At 38.1% G+C, this 23,620-nt stretch overlaps 1 protein-coding gene across 5 annotated transcripts in view; it reads left to right on the top strand.

Moving 5' to 3' along the window:
• Window positions 1–1,326: 1,326 nt before the first annotated feature.
• CHD2 (chromodomain helicase DNA binding protein 2) overlaps window positions 1,327–23,620 on the top strand; it is a 123,153-nt gene continuing 100,859 nt past the window's right edge. For 3 of the 5 annotated variants that reach the window (XM_082647864.1, XM_082647862.1, XM_082647860.1), the window contains exons 1-2: window positions 5,932–6,356; window positions 20,071–20,302. In XM_082647864.1, the coding sequence (XP_082503990.1) occupies window positions 6,256–6,356; window positions 20,071–20,302 (333 nt within the window). In that variant the 5' untranslated portion in view covers window positions 5,932–6,255. Of the gene's footprint in view, window positions 2,067–2,414; window positions 2,548–5,931; window positions 6,357–20,070; window positions 20,303–23,620 lie in introns of those variants that run through there. The other 2 variants (XM_082647863.1, XM_082647861.1) reach the window with 1 other exon arrangement.

Genomic DNA, 23,620 nt, shown 5'->3' with positions numbered 1-23,620 from the left:
ATAGATAACTTATGTTTGAATCCTAGGTGAATACCGGTTTCATTCATTGATAACTAAAATCAGTTGCAGTTACTATTATGGGGTGTAGTAGGCTTTTGATAAACCAAATGAATTGTTGATTAAATTTTCCCGTTATACAGAGAAGAAGTAACAGTGCAGCTTTAATTTTCTTTTGGTGAGAAAGTGTTAATCATACCATGTTTGTGATTAATGTCAAATAGCAGGGTATACATGTAGATGATCAATATATATGCAGTATTTGTTCTCATTGGCTGATTTGAGTTGGTTGGTTTGTATAAATCAAAATTGAGATTTTGGATTTTGATTTTGGTAGAGAATTATCTTGTAGAAAGTATGGGATTGAAGCTGGGTTTTGATTATGGATTTTACATTTACCTAGGTGCGACATTGTTGCTTTTGTTGGGTATAGATCTAAAATGGATTTCTCAGTGAGGGAAGGACAATTGTTCTGGCAGATAATAATGTTGAGTAAGGAAAGTTGATTCGATTTTTTTTGGTTGTGTGAATGTTTTCTTGGGGTGCTTGTTGAGAAAGTGTTGAATAATTTGGTTTTGGCATTAGTAAATTTGTTTCCTTAGATCTCACGGTTTTGATATTTAGGAGAATTTGCCCTGTGACATTACTTTGATAACTTTCCATCAGATATGACAGATGGTTATTAGTTTACCATTGTTGAAATGGGTATATACTTAGAATTTGATTAGATATACAAGGGAGTGGTTGAGATATATGTGTTGTGTTGGTTTTGGAGGTGGAGTTTCTTGGGTTTGTTTTTTCATGGTAGTTACATGCTCTTGAATTTAAGAACATTGTTTTGCCCCCAAATCAGTGTGGTATGAGAATTTTTTGGGTAAGGTTTTGGCAAGGTTATATAATGGGTTAAAGAATTTTGTGAAAGTACGAAGAAAATTTGAGATTCTTGAATAAAAACTAGTTACATTAATTTTTGCCCTAATGCAACTGAACACTAGGGAGGCGCTCTTGAGTTGTACCCCTTTCTTCCAGTTGGGATGGAAAATTCCCCCTTAAACTTAGTCCTTAGATAATTTTTAGGCTTCCTAAAGAAGGCAAGACTTGAATTTAATTTATTAAGTTGAGGTTTTGCTTTTATTTAGAAACCATTTTACCCATGGTGGGGGGTAGTTTTTAAAAAGATTAATACTTAAGCTGAGCTTTATATACTCTAAGAATTATCCCTCTTTCAAAATGGCTTGATAAAACACCACTTCCTGTCCAGAGAGGAAGTTATTTTAGCTCAAGGACTGAAATATTTAGCAGATCTTTAGACAAAAGGAACAAATTACATTTCTCTCTGGCTTAAAAAGGGTGCTTGAGCCAGAGGGGGTTAAGAAACCCTCCCCCCTCCCCCTGATGGGGTGGTCTGGAGGGGCAGGGAGAGGTGGGGGTAGGGGTCCTTAGGCTCCCTGGGATGGAGGATCTTTTTTTTTTTTTTTTTTTTTTGGTGGAGATGAAGGGGTGGGTCTATGGTACATCACCTGAGTTGTGGGGTAAATGTAGAGAGTGTCAATCAAAGGCAGAGCTCTCAGAGCTGGGAAGGAGGCTCTAGATGGCGGCTGTGCCTTAGAGAGAGCGCGCTCTGCTCCCTGCCTTCGCCTCACTTTACGCAACTTTCCCTAACTTTCAGGCAGCCTCAGGGGGCCCCCGCAGCCCCCTGCCTGTCCTAGTGACTTACTGGGGTCGATTCGAACCTTTTTTAGGGAGAAAAGCAGCTTTTGGGAGCTTTCTTTTCGTGCCTTGTTGGAAAGAAGCAGCCGTACTGAGAGCCCAGGTCGTTGTTTTTTCCAGCTTAGAAGCCATGGCGCACCTCCATTTTTGTGCGCTCTGCTAATGAGGTTTTTTTTCTTCCGGACCCGTTTTAGGATTAATTGTTGCTGTATTTTTTTGACCAGTTAACATATTTGAGGATAATTTTATTTATTTTTTGTTTTTTAACGGAGAATTTTGTTTTTATTTTTAATTATTTGGATCTGATATTTTTCTACTACTAGATAGGACTCTTGCTTTGGACCTACTACATGGATCAGGTAAGTTCATGATCATTAGTGATAATTTAAAAGATTTATATGTTTATGTTTGCTTTATTTTCTGTAAATATGAGAAATTCCTGGATGACGCAATAAGATACAGAGATTGTTATTTGTATCCAGTGTGTTACTTTGAGAAACTTTCCTTATTGATAGTGATGATTCTCCCTGTTCGGTTTAGCCTGTTTTTATGTGTTTTTTTTTAAAGAAAAAATAGAAATATTTTGCTTTTTGGTGCTTAACCGCTGTTGTGTTATAACAATATCGTTACATCGTCAGGACTTTGTTCCTGATAATAAAATCCATCGATAGAAGCTGGGACCTTACCTTTCTTTCAACTTTTGACAGTAAATACCTGGGCACAGGACTTCAAAGCAAACACAGATTCCCCCTCCCCCTTAATATTTAAGAATTAAAAGATGATGAGAAATAAGGACAAAAGCCAAGAGGAGGACAGTTCGCTACACAGCAATGCATCGAGGTATGAGCTATCAACTTTCTTCCTTTTTTCTTTTTTTTTGGGGGAAACCTCAGCTTACATTGTTCACCTTGACAGACAAGGATAGCTATCTGTTTTATTTTAAGTATTTTACTAATTTGGATTCGTTTTTTAAAGCGTGACCTTGAGATTGCTAATATGCCACACCCTAATTTTTTGGTAGCAATTTATGAAAGTTAAGTTGTGACTTAAGGCCTCTTACAGCAGTCAAAAGGTAAGGTACCTTTATTCAAGGGGGCCTTTCCTGTAAACTACAGTTTTTTTGTCAATAAATTTCAGTTTTTAGGTTTTCGTGCTGTAGGAAAATGACCTTGTCGGTTTAGCCATTGCTGCATTGCACCATTTTACATACAAGGCAAATTTTTTCTTTGAAGAATCTAGGATACCCAAACTTGTAACTGAAGGCCATAGAGGAGCCTTGTGGTAGTAAATTATAGTAAATAGACATTTGAGAAAGTTATATGAATGAAAAAATGTACATTTTAAAATGAAATTGCAAAAAGGACCCTTTGACTGATGCCTCTCAGTTTATATTTTTATTTGAGTCTGTATTTCTTTTGATACTCTTGACATTTTAGGAAATTTTGATAAGATTTATCAAAACCTTTACTCTCGATGATTACAGTTCCTGCATTTATGAGATCAGACCTGTGATCACAGAAATCTTGGAATACTATTAATATGCTTTTATTTTGTGTTTGCTACTGATTGTAATTGTATGTTTTATATTTAAAATACTTTATGGTTTGCATTTGTATGCTTATATTCAGACAGTGCTCTCTGGTTGGTAGATGTAGTATTTTATCCTTGCATTTTAGTTGTAGCTGCTTTAAATTTATTGATTTATTTCGACAGAGTCGCCTGGAATGCTTTATCTCCTGAAGCTTACAAATGTACTGTTTGTTCAAATCATGATTTGTTTCACATTTGTTGGAGTTCACCATATTAGTGACTAAGTAATAAAGCCTCTAAGATGTTTTGTTGTATGAAAAGCCTCTAAGATGTTTTGTATGATCTGTATATTAATTTTTTAAAGTATATATGAATGCATTTCTTGATGTGTGTTCTATGAATTGTCATGTTATAAATTTTAAATCATGCATTTAACAAGAATTTGATTGATTATATGATTTTTTTTCTCCCCAGCTTTGCTCTTTTATAATTTTATATAAACAATATACTTTATTATTAGGTTAGTGATTTGAAAGTTTTGAAAATGGTTTTTTAATAATGTTAAATTTTTATGTTTTATAAGACTTAAAATATTTTGACCCTTGCTTTTAAAAATACCTTTCCAAATTCTTTTGCAAATTGAGTTGTCACATAGTTTGGATTACTGTCTTTGGAATTGAATTGCCCATGTATACCTAGGTTAGATTTAGGACAGAAAACTTCTCTACTGATTCTAAACTGACTTTTCTGAAAAGTGATGGTGATTTGAACAAATAGGAATCCCCAGGTATCTCTTTGACAAATTATTAAAGATTCAATACCTAAAATTGGTACTCCCTTGAGTGTATGATTTGCATATCTCACATGGGTTTTGGCTTTCTCAGGCAAGGTTTGTGGTTAACATCATTGATCAGACTCTGCTTTCTAATTTAAAAAAATTAAGCGGTGTTGTTATTCTTTCTTTTAATGATACTCTGACCTGGAAAACTACATGGAAGTTGCCATGCATTTGTCTCCTGGTAATGAGGTTGCAGCTTAACTAGAGGCATGCACTGTACTTTTAAATGTCTTTTTTTGTCACGTATATTTTGATTCATATACCTGATGAGTGTCAAAAAATATTTTGAGAGACTCCTTGAAAAGAAGATGGAGTGTTAAATTACTTTTACCCCAAATTGCATACCTTAATACATGCACATAATTATGACATCACTTCCTTTTAAAATTGTAAAGCTATAGAATGTTAGTGGTGTTTTATTGTAGTAGATTAATGTTATTTTTAAGTGAGCTAAAATTAAGGTGACTGTTATGGTAGCCAGAACTTGGTTCCTTAATCCATCAGAATTTCTCCATAAGGACCTAGTTTCTGTGGCATAAAGTCTATAGCGTTTAGGGAATACTACAGATATCCACTTTTGCAGCCTGAGCCACAGGAGAGGAAGGGAGGAGTTTGCAGGTCAAGTAAACTTTTTGGTCTGAGATTTACTTTAGCACCTGAAAGAACTGAGTGTAAATTTAGGTATGGCTGGTATGCTCCAGTTTTTGGAAATAATGGCAATACTTAACAGTCATTTTGTAAGTTTGTTGTTCTTTCGAAGTTAATGTTTAAGTATAATGTTATACTTTGTATATCATGATTTTTGAAGGTTAAAAAGTTCACTTTCAAAAACATTTTAAAGATACTTGATATCTAAATTTTTAAATATCTGAAACAAAGTTTTCGTGATAGACATATATAGAAATGTATACCACACACTTATCTAAAATAATTTGCGGTTTGGGGTAACTTCAGTAATATCACAAAATGGAAAGAGAAGGAAATGTGAATGGAACTGCACACAAAGAGCTGTGTGTTCTAGGACGCTGCGTTTTCAATTTATCATAAGAACTGAAACAGTTTATTAAATTTATCTCCAAAACGTCTGCCTCTGAACCAGATTTTATTTTGATAACCTGAGGTGCGGGCAAAATCTTTTTAATCAGCCTTTTAGTTGTTACTCTAAAAGGCTGGGGATAGTTAGAAGTTGGCATAATGCAGTTGCTTGTGGAGTGGAACAGGGAGTTTTTTAAGTGGCAGCCATTTTATGATGCTGATAATTCTTAGGAATCGGGATTTTTTGAGAAGATTGAAAATAAAGCGAATTGAAACCTGAAATACCGAAGTATCTCCCCCCTCCTCCTTTTTTGTTCTTTGGTACTGAAATAAAGGGCAGCTTGGTAGTTAGCGCCGGCAGCAGCTCTCTCAGCCCCTGGCATCTTGGTGCAGGTCCAGCTCAGTCACAAAATGGCTGTTCCTTTGTGCCGCAGCGCTGACAGACATACTGCATTGCACTGTGTACTCGCCAAACAGCAGGAAGTTGCCGTGCCGAGTTCAAAGGCCGGCCGGCGCCGGCGCCGACTGCTGATTGGCTGTGCGCGCGCTTGGTAACAGCGGGTCAACAGCGGCGGCCTGTGGACAGGCTCCGCCCTGCGACGTCAGGCGCCTCGTCGCCGGGAGGAGCGAACGCAGTGACGTTAGGCTGCGTGCGCAGCCTACGTCGTTCCTCTTCGCCTAGGCAGCTGCACGCCAAGGGACACGGGGGTGGGAGCGGGGGTGGGAACGGGGGAGGGGTGGGGGGGAGGGGAAGGGAAGGCTGTCTGGGACTTTCCGGTGGGCGCCCTCCTGCGCGATTTCGCCCCAGGCGGCGCCCTCCATCCAGCTCTGTGGCCGTCTCCACCCTGCAGCGTGTATTTTTTGCCCATCCCTAGGAATGGTTTTCCTCATTTAGAAGCGGCTTCTGCTTTTGGAGAAAGTAAAAGGCACTAATCGGAAACCTTCAAGTCGAAAACCTGCCAGTTTTTATCGTTTTCGCTTTCCTTTCTCATATCCTAGCGGGTCTTCTTTTTTTTTCTTTTTTGTGTTCACTGTGAAGAGATTAGTGAGTTTGTTACCATTGACCAAAAGCGTTTCACTATCAAGAGGAGATATTTTTATTTTAATTGAAACTTGTTAACGGTGTTACAGCTGTTGTTTAATACATGGCTCATAAACAAAGGGAAGATTATTTGAACTTGTCCCCGTGCATTTTTACTTGGTACCAAACATTTTCTCAATTGGCATTTGATGGAGAAAAACTCAGGTCAGTATGTGCAAAGTGATTTATTTTTAAGATTAACAACGGGATAGTTAAGTAGAAAATAGCTAAAGATATTCACCTGACCAGTAACTACTAGGTTACTAATATTAGGTTAACTTAAACAACAGAATACAGCAATAGGCATCCATAACTGTGCAAACAGGTGTTAGAAAACAACTCTTCTTAAGTGTTAAAGCACTTGCTGAAGAATAGTGACTCCCAAAGCTTGGCCAGTAGTGGAATTACTTGCCAAAATCTTAGGAAACTTCTCAGATCCCCCATTCTGGAAATTTTAATTCAATCCTGGTAAACTTGTTAAAATGCTGTAATGATGCTCATGGTCTGCCTTGTTTGGAAACCCTTGCAAGGATTTCTGGTTAAAAAAAAATCATAGCTTACCAACGGTGACTGTAATTTGGTCACACGTAATGAATTTAAGTAAGAAGGAAAGACTATATTGGTGTTTTCGTAATCGTACCCTGGTGAAAAGTTTTTTCTAAACTTTTGGAGTGTTTTTAGCAATAACTGGAATGATCTGTCACATAGTTGGCAATAGTTCAGAAATTTTTTATTGAGTAAAAGTATGGTACTTTGAAAGAGATGTTTACCTGGGCATATCATGAGTTTCTGAATAAAGTTTATAGAAGATAAAATTCACTACATTATTAATTGGTTTTGTAGGTTCGCATAGTCTTGGTTCTTTACGAAGAATTCTTTGTGGAAACTTCAGGTGAAATTGGGTTTTCAGTTTGTTTTATAGACTCGTTCATCAAAGCTTCTGTAAGTGATTTTTAAAGTATATGCTCAAATATATATGATGAAATTTTTAACAGTCTTAGGGACAAATACTTAAGAATTTGATGATCATTAACATGTTAGCAACTTCTGAAGGTGGATATAAAGCAAGAAGAAGAAAGGTTCTTTTTGTGTATTGAGACTGAATTCTGGTTAGTTGTATTAAAATTTTATTTACTAAATACCCTAAATTAAAAGATAGAATTAAGTAACACTGCAGTGGTGTTCCAGGATATGAACTGCTCTGTTGTAGATGTAATAATTATTGTTACTATGTGAGTTAAAATGAATATTATGATATAGCAGTATATCTGTGAACAGTTTGCATGCCACTTGGAGCCAATTAACTTTAAAAAACCAGAGTATTAGGTCTGTTCATTGAGCTTTCTATGGGTTTTCCTCCTGTGTGCAGAATGTAATGAAATGGCAAGAAAAGTGCTGATTAATCTTTCCTTTTTCTTTTGGATTCTTGTTTTGAAAACCTGCAGTTTCCAGTTGATATTTGGCTCTTTGGAGAGTAACATCTTTTGTAAAGGTTAAGCAGTTGCAGGAAGGTGGGCAAACAGTATTTCATAAGAAGCTTTAGTTATAAAAAGTTCTAGCAAGTTGTTGTTTGAGAGATGAATCTGGAAGTTTAGTTGAATTTTACCTGACAGTATGTGAAACTCACAGATTTTATAATTGATTGGTTTACTTACCCCTTCCCATATATAGCAAACCCTGACAACTGTGAGAGATACCTCCTACAACCACCTATTTTCAGACTCCTATCATTCATTACTTGTGACCAAATTACAGTCACCATAAAATGTGGCACAGTCAACTTGCTCCTGACATAAAAATTAAGTGACTGCTCTTTGTGACATTTGGTAAATTTATTCTGGGCATGAGCATCAGTTTTTTAAAGTCTTTTAGCTTTTTTGTTTGTTTGTTTTGAAAACCTTAGAACTCAGTTGACTTTCTTAAGGAGGGCGTTTCAGCGAAGAAAGTGTTCTTTTTAATCACCCAAGAGTTATTTTGCATACATATAAAAACAACTATGTTGGGCTACTTAGCTGGTATTTGGTACTATAGCTGAATAATTCCCTCCTGCATTTCAACCTGATTGATTGGGCACTGAATTCAAATTCATACCTCACCAAAATTGCCTATTACTATTTCTTTGGAACTTCAGTGTTATTAGTATAAATCCAAACAACAGAAGTTGACACAATTCACCAAATGCCCAGGGTCTGTTTTATGTTTATTTTGTTTTCAGTAATTTAGCACAGTGTTGGAGCACATATTTTATATGTTATGGCCTTGCCCCTAATCAGTCTAAACTAATTGATAAGGGAAGTCTGAGGGCAGAGACCCTTTTATTAAAAGCTCCTCTACTGGGTGTATTGGAGGTGGGGGGACAAGGCTTTGCTTGGTGAAATAAATCATGGAGAATGTAGGTGTATGGAAGGCACTCATGCTGCATTTCAAAGCAGTTCCAATTTAGCATCTTACTGTTAACATGTTTGGTTAAGTCCCTTTTTTTCTTCCAGTTTTATTGAGATAATTGACATACAGCACTGTATAAATTTAAGGTATACAGCATAATGATTTGACATATATACATCATGAAATGATTACCACAATAAGTTTAGTGAACATGCATCATCTGGTAGATACAAAATTAAAAAATTGTTTTCCTTGTGATGAGAACTTTCAGGATTTACTTTTTAAACAAATTTTCTGTATAACATACAGCAGTGTTAATTATATTTATCGTGTTTTACCTTACATCCCTAGTACTTATTTGTCTTATACTGGAGGTTTGTACCTTTTAGCTATCTTTATTCAATTCCCCCTCCCCACAGACCCCTCACTACCCCCCCATCCCCCAACCCTGCCTCTGGTCCACAAATCTGATCTCTTTTTCTGTAAGTTAGTTTGTTTTCGAAGTATAATTGACCTACAACATTATGTTAACATGTTTGGCTAAGGTCACCATTTTTGTTATTTTAGTGATAGCTTCTGGAGAGTCCCCACAGTTGAGGGGAAAATGTGATTACTCTGACATTGATGGGGAGAGTGTTGCAGAAGAGCAGCAGCTGAGGCATCATTCTAAAGATAGTCTTGATTTTATACTTAGGATCCAGTTCTGATGAGTTATTTTGTAATTTGTGAAGTCTTTAACTGTTCCTTCCGTGCCGAGCAAGAGCTGTGTACAATGATGGGCACTAGTGCAGCATTTACTTTAGTACTGAAAACTTTTCTTCCCAGTTTAGGCTAATGAAGTACACTGTTGGAATTTTCTCATTTCTGAAGTGTGGATATGGGACTTCCCTGGTGGTCCAGTGGTTAAGACTCCGAGTTTCCACTGCAGGGGGCTCGGGTTCGATCCCTGGTCGAGAACTAAGATCCCGCATGCCGGGCGGCATGGCCAAAAAAAAAAAGTGTGGATAATGACAGTCTTCACTGGGTTATGAAGATTAAATCACACAATGCCTATAAAGTATTTAACAAAGAGAGACTGTTACACTGAAAGTACTCAGTAACTGCAAGCTGCTAGTAATATTTTATTACTAACGCTTCATCTTTCTTTTTTTGTTCTAAGTCCCTCTTTTTTTTATATATAAATTTATTTATTTATTTTTGGCTGCATTGGGTCTTTTGTTGCTGTGCGCGGGCTTTCTCTAGTTGCGGCGAGCGGGGGCTACTCTTCGTTGTGGTGCTTGGGCCTCTCATTGCAGTGGTTTCTCTTGTTGTGGTACATGGGCTCCAGGCACGCGGGCTTCAGCAGTTGTGGCTCACGGGCTTAGTTGCTCCGTGGCATGTGGGATCTTCCCGGACCAGGGCTCGAACCCGTGTCCCCCGCATTGGCAGGCAGATTCCTAACCACTGAGCCACCAGGGAAGTCCCTCTAAGTCCCTCTTTAAGAGCCAGGCTGCCCGTGAGGTTCTGTAGCTGGTGGCCTAGCCTCCCACAGGAGTCTGGTCTATTTAGGCAAATTAGGAGAGAGGTTTGTTAAAATGATTTTAGGAGGCAGGTCCTCTTATAGTTAGTTGAAACCTTGGGTGTATTTTGCAGTTAATCCTTTAATTGTTTTTATTTTTAAAATTTATCCCCCTGAGAAACCCAGCCTTTTGAAAGGAGCATATGACTCTTTCTGGAGTAGACCAGCTTGTGTGAGTCATAGCCCTCCTCTTGGCAGTCACTCTGAGTAGATGCCTTATTTCCTCCTTCTGGAGCTGGTAATTATTGCCCTGGTTTACCCTCTGCCTCATTTCCCTCTCAAGCTGTACAAGAGTGAATAATTAATACCAAGGTGCAGTGCTGTTTGGATATAAATGTAACTACAGTAATATTTACAACAAAATCTAATTGGCGGGACTTCCCTGGTGGCCCAGTGGCAAAGAATCTGCCTTACAATGTAGGGGATGCAGGTTTGATCCCTAGTCAGGGAACTAAGATCCCACATGCTGCGGGGCTACTGAGCCCACACACCTCGACTAGAGCCAGCGTGCCGCAAACTACAGAGCCCACACGCTCTGGAACCCGCGTGCCACAGGTAGAGGGAAGCTCGTGCACCACAACGAATATCCTGTGTGCTACAACCAAGACCCGCCGGAGCCGAAAATAAATAAAATAAATAAATAATAAATAAATCTTAAAAAAAATCTAATTGGCTGTAGCTTGCTTTTACTAATCAGTCTTCACCATAGCGGCATTTGATTTAACATAATGCCTAATGTCCAGTTTATTGTGTTAGACCCATAGTCTCATGATTTGTGTTTTGGGTTTCCTCTGCTTTCTTCATTTCCTTTACTTTTGGTTTGAGTTGTTGAATTCTATTTTTTGTTTCTACCTCAGACCTTGGAGAGCTTCTAAAAATACCAATGTCCAGCCCAACCCCTGTGATTAATTTTTAAAAGCTCTCCATGTGTTTCCAATTTGCATGTGTTGTTTCCATATGTTTGCATGTTTCCCCGTGTGTTTCAAATCTTCTGATGGAGCACTTGTTACATTTTTTTCTAATCCTTTGTCTCTCCATTCCTTGTCCTATTTTCTCAGTTCCCTTTTTAGGGCAGCTTGAATTTGGAGGTCTGGAATCAATGGGGGATGGGGTGCTGATAAGGGGGAGTTGTATGCTTGATGGAAGAGGAAAAGTTTCCATTTCAATGTCATGCCAGATCCTGCTGTAGCATACCTTTGAAATGTTTATACTAATGGGATGTTTTCACCTCCAATTGCTTTAAGTTCTAGTGCTATCTCTTCGTTACTGTGATTGTCTACTTGAACCCGTTTAGAGACCTCCAAAAGTTTGGATTCCAGAATTAACTTTGAACAGTTACATTCCATTCAGAATTCCTTTTCCCCATAGCTGATAAAGGTAACTTAGGGCTAGAGCAGTGGCCCTGGCTTGTGCTGTGAATCAGTTATTTAGAGTGGTATTTGTCACCCACTGGTGGGTTGTGAATTGTAACCAGCGTTAAAAACAGAACAAGAGAATAGAATATAAAAATAAACCTCAGGGTATTGCATTTGTATGAGTTCTTTCTTAGCCCAGTCGTGGCTGGTAATCTTTCATTTGGATTTTGTCATGAAGGAAAATAACATGTGGTGAATACCAGGGTGGATTTGCATTTTATTGAGTGTTCACTGTGTCAGGCACTGTTTCAAGGAGTTTTGAATGTATATTTTATTTAGTGTGAGGGTTAGTGTAGCAGAAATGATAGTGACCTCCTTCCACTAGCATTCCCAGGTTAACTGTCACAGAGCTTTCTTCTTTTGAACTTCTGTGGGTGGTCCTGCCTCCTGCTGAGCTCTTCTTATACTCTTGTCATCCTGTTCCTTCAGTGGGGTTGTATACTTAACGAGGATTTATAGTTACTTCTCCTATCCGTTTATTCTGGTTCTGCTTACAGTTGCGCAAACCAGTAGATGAAATGATCGTTGAGATTTTTCATTGAAAACTGCATTGATTGTTTTGGAGAGATTCAATAATCGCTAACAATAGTGCCTACTATGAGCCTGCAACTTGTTCTAAGTCCTTGATATGTGTTACTTTGAGTTGTCCTCACATCAGGTCTGTGAGGTAGGTAGGATTATCACCCGTCTTTTGTAGATGAGAAAACTGAGGCACAAGGGGGAATAAAGGGTAGATAGAACTGGATTCAGACATGGGCAGTTTGGCTCCAGGATTAGATAGGTAAGAGGAAACTATGTAGGTGATTGGGGAAAATAGTAAAACTGTAGACTAATTGTGTACTCTGTTTGTCTTAAAAAACTTTACATTTTTAAAGAAACCAAAAGCTGAAAATCACTGGTGTGATTTATGCCAGAGACAGATTGCTTTTCAAAAGGCGGTGATTTTACATGGAAAGATTCAAGTTAACTTGTATCCAGTGATTTCCCCTGGGGGTAGTTTGAGAAACCGATGGGGGAGTAGTATGAGGAAAGGTGGTGGGTGGAGGGGTGCTGGAGACGAGAACCTGGCCCTCCTCTGGTTGGACAGACTCCAGCACCACACATGCACTTTGGATTTGGCCACAGTTTGTAGAGACTGAGCTTTGCTTCTAATTTTTGTTTTTTGTTGTGGTAAACTTAGTTCCAGCATAGGCTTTGCATCAGAATCACTTGTGAATTTAAAAAACCCGGGCCCATACCTGATTGGATTTAGGGGGTCTTGTAGTGGGAGGGGAGGTAGGGAAGAGGAGAGAGAGGAGGGGAGGGGAGGGGGGAGATTGTCAGAAGGGCTCCAGGTGTGTCCATTGCAAAGCCAGCGTTGCGAACACTTGTCCTATAGACATGCCCTCTGGGGAAATGGTTCCTGAGTGTGGTGGCTGTCAAAAACCTTAATTAGAGGGCGCCTTCAGTTCCAGTTGATAATGCTGGTTGATTTGACCTTAAAATGGAGGCAGTATATGGCTGGTAAGTTGTCATTTTGAGGGAAGGGGGTGATGGGTCAAATCCTTGCAGTGTTCCAGTTCCCTTGCTTGATTAAAAAGTTTGTTTCCTCTAAATTTAGCTTTATATAGGCATTTAAGTCCCCAGATTTACTTGCCAAGAATCACCTGGGGTGCTTGTTAAACATATTCCCAGGCTTCTTCCCTGGAAGTGTTGAGTTCAGTCATTCTGGGGTGGTGTCCAGGAATCTGTATGTTGAACAACAGCCTCCCTTGATTCTTGCACTGAGTCAGGTTTGGGAAATAAGGGCTAATGGAATGGGACTTTGGGTCTCTTTTCTGTTTCTTTTTAGCTGTAGAATCTCGGGCAGGAACCTCTGAGCTTGTTTCTCTGTCTTTAAAATAGGAGTAAGGGTATATAGTATGTCTCTCTTGGGGAAGTTAGAATTAAGTAAAATACTGTTTTTTATAACACTAGTTTTCAGCTTGGGGACACCACCTCCTCCCCCAGCAAGACTTTTGGCAGTGTCTGGAGGTATTTTGGGTTCAGGTCAGGGTGCTGCTGGCATCTAGTGGGTAGAGGCCAGCGATGTTGCTCAACATCCTACAATACACAGGACAGACCCCTTATTCCCCCGCAACAAAAAAACATCAATAATGGTGAGTGTGAGAAACTGGTCTAAAACACTAAAGTGCTTGCCACAGCGAGTGTTGGCTGTTATTAAGAAAGTTGGGAGGCCTCACTTTTCCTTTTCTGTGGCCTGATTCAGGGACTTCACTTTACTTCCTATGACAGTGTGGTCGTAAGTTCCACATTTACTACTGAGGTTAGCAGCCAGGACTTTTAAATCTCCTTTGAGCTTTGGAGTTGCTAACTTATAAAAGTCTAAAACTGTAGCCTGAAAGTTGTTAATAAGGAAAGATAAGACTCAAAAGGGCTGAAAGGAACTCCTGGTCAAATAAGTTCATCTAACCTCAGGGTTCTAAATGTATGTAAATACATCAGTTGGCATGGTAGATTATAGGGAGAGTTCTCTCTGTAACTGCCTTTCACCGCATGAAGGGTTAGTCTTCCATGTTGTTACCCGAGTAGAAAGCTTGCCTCGCCTTTTGTGTTAATCCTTAGTGCTCTGCCAGACCCACATTGGGATAGGTATTTGCCAAATGAATATTTAATTTGTACCTTACCCAGGCTTCTTGTTATAATTCACTTTTCCGTAATGATATGTATGCCTGGGTTCCATTTGTTTAATGCTTCCTAAACTATGTAGGACTACTCAAATGTTTACTGGTTATTGGGGAGCAGAGTAGCATAATAGAGATAAAGGTGACTTCTGCCTGGTACCAGTTGAAAATTTTAGAAATATGGTTATTAAAAGTAGATTTTTCCTCCATTATCATTGGGTTTCTTAATCTTGGGGTGGGGTGGGCTGGTTTACTGATGGGACTGAATTAACCCTTTATCTTCTGAAACTACACAGCATTTTTGTGTGTATTTTGTCTCTTACATATATGTACCTTTTTCCGAAAAGAGGATCCTTAGTGTTTCCAGTGTTAAAGTGAGTTCCAAAAGAATTGCCGAATCCTAGGACGGTCTACTCCGTAATACTGATCAGTTCTTCAGTGTTAGAAACAGCTCTTTTTTGAGAAATTAAGAAAAATTCAGGGAAGTTCAAAGAATAAAATTAAAGTTTTCAACAAGTTAGATATAGTTAAAATCCTATTCACCCCTTTTCCCTAGTCACTTTCATGAACTTGGCATATAAAAACCTTGGCATTTTAAAAACGCACATGGTTCATGTAATATATTTTGTGTTTAAAAAAATATGATAGTTTTGAAATTGTCATATTGATATTTATAGATCTGATTCATCCCTAGTCTTAGCTGTTGTAGTTAATTGCATAGTATGAATGTTTCACATTTTATTTTTGCATTTTCATACATGAACATTTAGGTTATTTCCTTTTTTTTAATCTTATGAGCAGAGCTCTGAACATTTTTATACTTTCCATCTCCTGCACACATTTGATAATTTGTTTAGGTGATATACCCACTGATTAACTCACACGATTCATGCATATTTCTAGGGTAATATGCCAAATAGCTTTCCAAAGCTTCTACTGATTACTTTTTCAGTAATGGTATATGAGTACTATTTTCCCTACTTTCTCATCATACTTTAATGTTAACCAGACTTTAATTTCTGCCAAGCAGATTAATGTAAAATAATATGTTGTAAATACACTTCCCAAATTACCAGTGAGGTTTAATTACCTTTTTATATGTTTATGGGCTACTGCAGTTTGGGTTTTGTAATTGTCCATTTCCTTTGCCCAGTTTTTTATTGGATTTTTCTTTGCTATGTAATTCTTCATATGTTGTATGTATAAATCCTTTGTTGTGTATACATTGAACTTTCTTTTCTCAGTCTCTTACTTGTCGTTGAAACTGGTTTATAATGTAGCTTATTCTTAAGAATCATAGGACCTGAACTAGAGGTGGAGGAGATCTTAAAGATACTGTTCAATTTATTTAAGGAGCTACATCCAATATTTTTTTCATCAGTAAGAAACTCGTGACTTAATCTTTGCCTTTCTATCCTCTTATGACACATAGAAGTGACTTGTCCTGCACCACCCTTGGAATGATTCTGGCCTTAATCTCTTGTTGGGTGGTTTAATAATCTGTTTAACTGATTATGACAGGGACAGCAACACCACTTAGAGGTTAATAGTAGTGTGGATTTCATAATTCAGGCTGTGGGGCTGGGGGGTGACATTACACACACTTGGGCTAGGCCTCTTACGTAAAATGAAGGATTAGAGGGGAATGTTTGCAAATGGCACAGAAGTGCTCCACAAATGTTAGCTATTTTCATATTGATAGAACATAGTCTGGAGATAAACTTTATGGAATGCCAGTGTAGATGGCTTTGCGTTTTTACTAGATTTTGCTTTCACCACCACCAACAAAAAGAAAATACAGCTCTGCCAAGCAGTTCAGCCATTTTGTAAGTTTAGGAAAATAAACAGTACCCAGTAAGTGCTGAAATGGCAGCTCTTGGGCCGAGAACCCGCAGGCTTGCTCTGTAGCGAAGTGTTGCTGTGCTGCCCTCTTGTGGTTATCTGGGAAGCGGTGATTAAAAATTAAAAATGGAACAATAGCTATTAATGCTGCTTGCTTTCAGAGTCCAGTTGTAAGAGACACTTAATCACTCCATTTTTGCCAGCTTCAAAAAGGATTTTGAACAGATGTCAAATCTTTTTTATCAGTGAATGAAAAGAAGTAAGCTTTTTTTAAATAAGCATTTTTCTATTGGAATTGAAAAACTCCCAATTTTGACTTGTCCCTTTTATTTATTTTTGCATTGTATTTCCCTTGTGATGATTGTTCAATCAGAAATTATAAAACTTGTTTGCAACTTAGGTTTTGAGTAATTTTTAGGTAAACTTATTTTTCATGAGGATTCTGTATTTATGGTGGTTAATCATTCCTGGAAATTCCATTTTTAATTGCCTTATAACTGTTAATGCCATTGGAAATCAGGTAATTTTATTACTTTAGGTGAAAGCTTAGCTAAAGGACTACTCACCCACTAACTTGATTTGTCCCTTTTTTCAGTCCTGTGGACATCCCACATCTCCTACTCTAAATCAACATTACAAACTATAACTTAATATTGATAGTATTTATTATTATCATTCAGCATTAATAGTGAATCTGCATAACATTTCAGGAAATATCCTGCCTTTGGAATGAATAATTAGACCGTCAGTGCCTTAAATGTGAAGGTATTTATAGTTTTTTCCTAAATATTCTTTTTCTCTTTCAACATTTAGAAACTTGTCCTCCTAGGAGAAGTATGCAAATTAATTCATTTATGTCTTTATTAAGGCTTATTTTTAAAAACGTTTTTTCCCCCGAATATTATTTTAGGTCTCTTAAATCTGACTTGTTTTAGAAATGATGGGAAAAAAAAAAACAACACTTGGTCTCACCCTCATTCATATCTTTAGCTCATTTTGTATAGGATTGGGGATACTTAACGTCCCTTGCCTTGAATTTGACTCTTCTGGTTGGATTTTTTATGAACCATTTGAAACATTAAAAAGATTAATACTTACATAACAAATGACTATGAACTCAACCACTCAGCCTCAGTCATAAAACCCACCAATATCATTTTTTTTTCCCCTTTGGTCTGCGTCAGCTCTTAGTTGAGGCGTGCAGGATCTTTATTCGTTGCGGCGCAGGCTTTTCCTTGTGCGCGGGCTTCTCTCTAGTGTGGCGTGCGGATTTTCTCTCTCTAGTTGTGGCGTGTGGGCTCTGTAGTTTGCGGCACGGGCTTAGTTGCCCTGTGGCATGTGGGATCTTAGTTCCCATGGACCAGGGATCAAACCCGCGTCCCCTGCATTGGAAGGTGGATTCTTTACCACTGGACGACCAGGGAAGTCCCCCACCAATATCATTTTCTGATTACATCTACCTCCCTCAACCCCCAGAGGTAAATACAATTGTAAACTTGATGTTTATCTTTTCTTGAGTTTGACTTTCAGAGTTACTAATTTTTTTATTTTTTAATTGCACCAGTAAGTAGTTCATGGAATCCACTAGGTACTCAAATAACCCATCTCACAGAGTAAACCACTGTTAGCAATTTGGTGATTAAAATGTATTTATGCACATAGACATAGATGTGTTTTTTACCTAAAAGGTGTTATATGTATTTTTATGTTTCCAGAGGTCACTTTCCTACACAAACACAAATACAGAGCTGCACATGAAGGCATATATACAAAGATATTATAGTTTTATTGGTTATAGTGAACAATTTGGAAATCTAAATACTCAGAAATACAGAGATATGGAAGTGTATCACGGATATTTGTTGCTGGTTGGTTAAGAGAACAGTTTAAAAATAACCTAAATGTTCCATTAATAAGGGGGCAGTTTAAATAAATGTAGTGTATTCATTCTATGAGGCAGTTTAAAGAGAATGAGATATTTGTATACACACATATACCCTGATGTGGGAGTTGGCATTGCATGTTTACATCATATTTGCAATGATTTATGTCACAGGTTAAAAGAGGGCACAGGCCTGAGATGATCTAGGACGGAGACCCAAGCCATGGAGGCCAGAGCCTACACCTTTTAACTGTACTTCCTCTTTTATCCTCTTGCCTGGTGACCACCTTCTGAGTGGTCACAGGTGGAGAATAAGTGACTTAAGATGCCTTAGTCAGCTGGACTAGTCAGCTTTCCTCTGCAAAGGACCAAGGAGTCAGTAAGTATAATGAGGCCTTGTAGGTACTCAGTCGCTGTTACAGGGATGCCTGACTGGTTTTGGATGTTGTGTAACAGGGATAAGGTTTATTTTCTGAGTCTCTAAGGCTTTGAACTCTTGTGGTAAAATAGAATATGAGCTTTTTAGAGCCACACTTGAGGTGGAATTCCTGCTCCCCTCCCCGACTCCCCCAGCACTTTCTAGTTTTGTCATTGACCAGGTTATTTAAAACTCAATTTTTTCATCCTTCACATGGGAATAATAGTGTCTAAAAGCGTTGTTCTGGGAAATAAGCAAAGTGAACATGTAACGTACTCAGCGTATTGCCTGGCATCTGTTAGGTGATAGGCAATTAATAAATGGTCTTCCCCTTCTGCTCCCCTTCCAAGGTAGACGCCCTCCCCCTCCATTTATTCTCACTGCTTTCTCATCTTAACTAACGTCCCCTCAACTGCATTGTGCTTGCTGTGGATCACACTGGACATTCCCAGTGTACTCTCCTGTTCATTCTGTGGACATGTTTGTCAAGTGATAGTGCCTCATTTCTAGTTTGGAAGGGAGTGGTGGTAAATAACAAAAATACAAAGCCTCTCTCTCTTTTTTTTGTTTTTGTTTTGAGCCTTTCTGGCTTCGTGCCGTGTGTCTTTTATCTCCTGGTTGCTAAACTCGGGGTCCTTTCTGCTGATGTTACTCTAGGTTGTGGGTTGCTGCTTGCCTCCTCCTCTGCTCTGCCTCTCCTAAATGAAAAGATAGTTTTTAAGCGGAAGAGTTGAGTGAGCTGTACACTTTTTTCCTGTAGAGTCCATCAACTTTAGTCTTTTTGCTTTAGAGTATCCTCACTCCTACCAGCATGCCCATGAATTACTTTTTAACTATTGGAGAACAGGGGGTGGTATATTGCCTTCAATCTTCCCTGGCCGCCTTTGTGTGTGTGTGTGTATGTGTGTGTGTGTGTGTGTGTGTGTGTGGCTTCTGCTTTCATCTACCTACTTACCATTGCTCTTTCCTGGGAGGGGTTTGGAATGAGGAAGGGGTGGGGGTGTGTGGAAGCCAATGGCAGTCTTCATTGGGTTAGGCTCTTTGTTTATTCTTTTCTGTTAAGTCTACCAGGTCTGGGACTCACTGCAGGAGATTTCAAGGCAGGAGTTCTGGTTTGGGGTTCATGTGTATGTTTTAATTTGCACCTATTTTTCAGAACCACTGATTGGATAATTGCAACCAGATTGCATTTTTATTCTTTGGGTGACTCTGCCTTGGTTTTGTTTTGTTCTGCGTTGGTTGCTTTTTTGTTTGTTTGTTCGTTCGTTTCATTTTGGTTTGGTTTTGTCTCTTAAGGAGGGAGGGACTGATGATGAACAAATAAGACTTAGTGGATTTCAGGCAGATGGACCTGGTTTCAAATCCTACCTGTGTCATCTTGGGAGAGTTATTTAACTACTTCTGAGCTTCAGTTTTTCCTCATCTGAATGAAGGACAAAATAATATCCCCCTTTTAATTTTTTTTTAAAAAAGCTAATCTATATAAATTAGGTGGCATATGGCATCATGTACCTACTCAGGAAATGGTAGCTATTAGGGATGTTGAGAATGGGACTAATGACATTGTTTGCAAATAAGACTATAAAAGTGAATTAGAAAATTTTGATCTTGTATTACCAAATTACTATCTGCTGTCATATTAACACTAGGATTTTTATTTTAAAACAGATTTATGTGGCAGTTCTTAAATATTTAATTTTTTTTTTTTTTTTTAAGTCATTCAGCATCTGAAGAAGCTTCGGGTTCAGACTCAGGCAGCCAGTCGGAGAGTGAGCAGGGCAGCGATCCAGGAAGTGGACATGGCAGCGAGTCAAACAGTAGTTCTGAATCTTCGGAGAGTCAGTCAGAATCTGAAAGTGAATCGGGAGGTTCCAAATCCCAGCCAGTTCTTCCAGAAGCCAAAGAGAAGCCAGCCTCTAAGAAGGAACGGATAGCTGATGTGAAGAAGGTATCGGCTTTGCTGTACAGTACAAACGTGCTGTGAGCTAGGACCAGCTGGCAGACCTTTGTTTCCCACGGAAAACTCCTTAGTGTATCTTGATAATGAAAACTCATCTACAGCCACCTTTTCTAATAATATACTGTCTGTGGGTCTAAATGGGGAGTGCTTTCTGCTCTACTCATTAGACACCGGGCTATAAGGAAAATAATTACATAAACCATCAAATTATAGGGCAGAAAGACCAGTTTTTGTTATTTTGGTTTTTAACATTTAAAAAAGGTGGTTAAAATATATATTTTTTAATACAACACTGAATTATACCAGAGAAAGTCATTCACAGATGATTGTGGAATGCAGTTGTAGTGTGATGGATAATCCCAATTCAAGAATAAGGGTAGTTTTTGTTCTATTGAAGAATGGAAGGAGAAATACTCCTCACAGAAAAGAAATTATCTGTACCTAGGCAATGTAGGTATTTGCTTAACAAGAATCTTCCAGCAGAGAATGCAAAAAGGCAAAAATAGAGTTGCATAGCATTTTTTCATTGATGTCCAAACTTTGGGATGCATCCCTTTTGGGGAAGAATTAATGACTTGGTCTAGTTAGTCATGAGAAATGCAGCTGATGTTTTAAAATTCCCTTTTGAGAGAATTAAGTTAGAATCACTGAAAATATAAAAAAGATTGCTTTTAGAAATTTAGAAGTAAAATGTCTTAAAGAAACTAAAAGCTTTATGCTAAATCAGTTTTTCTTCTAAAATACAAACCTACATCTGCACACAAAGATTTTTGTAGCGATACAAACAATTTAAAGTTACCTGCAAGTTTTACAAAATAGCTTCAACAATCCTGAAATTAAAAAACAAAAACTGCTTTTATCTCTTGAAACAGAATTGGGATTAACTGTGTTATTTCATTTCTTCTATTCCCAGCGTAGTCATTGCTTAATGGTAAGTGACGCTTAAGAGCTGGTGGGAGGTTGGGGAATGCTGATAGTAGTGTTAGGGATAGGAAAATGAAAGCTGTCCTTGCTAATTAACTCATCACCAGAGAAGTGACCTTCTAACACTCAAGTGTTGTGCTTTGTTGCCTGCTCAGTGTGTGGTGACCTTTCACAAGAGACATTTCAGGTGGTGACCTATTTCAGAAAGACCCTGAATGTCGAAGTACCACTTAGAGATCTTCTCTGAGTGTCATTCAGCTCAGAAATTTACCTGCAGAAGGTCTTGCTTGGCCACCTTTTAACTTTCTTCTGTACAGGGGAGAGTTCTTTACTTGCAGATAGTAAAAGAAGCCATAGAAAACACGACTTGCGTCAGGTGTTTAAAACTTTGCTGAAATCGTGCTCACTGTCTGGAATTCACAGTTTAACTGTAAGACCATATACATATATATATATATGAAACTCCCTTTAAAGAGATAAAGGGGAATAAGACTGAATTTTAAGATAGAAGTACAGCTTTAGGCAGGAATATTAAAGTTAAGGTGATAAGTTCCAAAAAGTTAATAAATACATAGGTGAATGTACTAGCCAGTTAGAATGATTGGATTGTGACTTTAAAAATTATTATTCTAAAATGAGCTTCTAAAGAAAGCTCTTTGTTTTCTGTACACACTTCCCTTTCACATGGTAGCTTTTTATTGAATAGTTGAATTAGATATCATTAGCCCTCAAAAGGACAAACAGGAACACAAGATGATTTTAGGATGTATGTATTACAGTATATACTGTGATAAAGTCCCAACAGGTGAGCCAGAATGCCTGTCTTTTTAAATGGGAAAACTAATTGATGTAGTGCCATTTAAAGCATTGAGCCACCCAGTTAATAAAAGCTCCATAAATACCTGTGCTGAGTCATTTCATAGCTCTAGGAGAGGTCCAAGAAAGGATGGGGGAGGGGTTGGCAGGCAGCGCTAGAGCAAAGCTCTTTGCTGCCTTCCTTTCTCTGCCCCATTTGTTCAGAGTGTTTGGCATGTGCTGCCTCTTTTGCCTAGATTTCTTTCTGCTTGGTTATTACTGACTCCTGGTTGGGCCTTTTGTCCTCCAACTCATATTATTCTAAGGTTGTTAAGGATTTTCTACTTTTATAAACTGAATTTATAAACTGAGGATGCTGGATTACATGATTATATGGCTTCTGGTTCTAAAATGCCTCTTCCTAGAACATCATGCTTGTTCCCTTTGGAGGCCTTGTTTTTCTTCAGCTTACTTGGCTTTTTTTTTTTTTTTTTTTAAAGGCACTGTTGATTATGTCCTTCCTTGGCTTAGTGACATTATGTGTTTTTGGATCGTCTTTCATCATTTTTGTCTTTTTGGGGGTCCACTTTCCACACATTTCACGATGAGCCTCAACCTGTGGCTTCTCCTCTTGCTTCACTCCAAATATTTTCATGACGTTAGCTGTCACCCGTGTTTCGATGACAAACCCACATTTCTAATCTTGGCTTTTTCAAGCATCTCTTCTACGTGTTTACCTCCTGTTGAGCATCTTCACTTCATTGTTCCACAATCCGTTTAAATTCATTTTGCCTGTAGGTGATTGATTTCATTAAAAGAACACACAACATACCTGTTAATAGTTATCTGTGGGAAGGAGAGTGAGGCTAGGGGTTAGACTAATTGTTAGAGGTGGAAGAAGGGGGGCCTTTTATAATTTTTTATATTTATTGATTTGAGTCTTTTAATAAAATAGTGTCAGTATATTGTGAAAAAAATGTTCTCTTCAACTGATTCCTCTTTAAACTTTGTTTGATTACTAGTGAGGATCCTTACTAAAAATCAGGTCTTAAAGGCAAAGGGTTAACTACTGTTAGAGATTAAAATGAAGTGTGCTAGAGCAAGGGTGCCACTGGGTCTCATTCTGAGAACTTCTAGCTAAACATAAGAAATACCGAATTTGCCTGTATCTGGCATGTCACACATCCTGAGGAATTAAAAAAATATGCAAATGCACTGATTCTTATTTAATGAGAGTTGGTGGTGGGGCCCTGCTGATTTTTTTGAGTTTCTCAGATGAGTCTTGTGCAGTCAAAACTAAAACTGAAAGCATTAGGGACTTAAAATTCATCAGTAAATATTTTGTCTTTAGTGGAAGCAGTTGTTCTCTTTATGTTGCCATATTATTCAACTGTAAGTTTATATTTTAACAATGGGTAAGCAGTGTGACCTCTAGTTTAAAGCCATTTAGTAATGAAGAGGCATCGTTACAACTTTAATGAGTTCTCGGATAATATGCCTTATTCTTTTTAAAGATGGTCCTTCACTGTCTCATAAACAAAGCTAACAAAAAACCCCTTTTGATATATAACCAAATAACTAATTGAA

The sequence above is a fragment of the Grampus griseus genome (assembly GCF_964374135.1).
Source record: "Grampus griseus genome assembly, chromosome: 2".
Taxonomy (NCBI): domain Eukaryota; kingdom Metazoa; phylum Chordata; class Mammalia; order Artiodactyla; family Delphinidae; genus Grampus; species Grampus griseus.
This window is presented reverse-complemented; position numbering and strand designations above follow the sequence as displayed.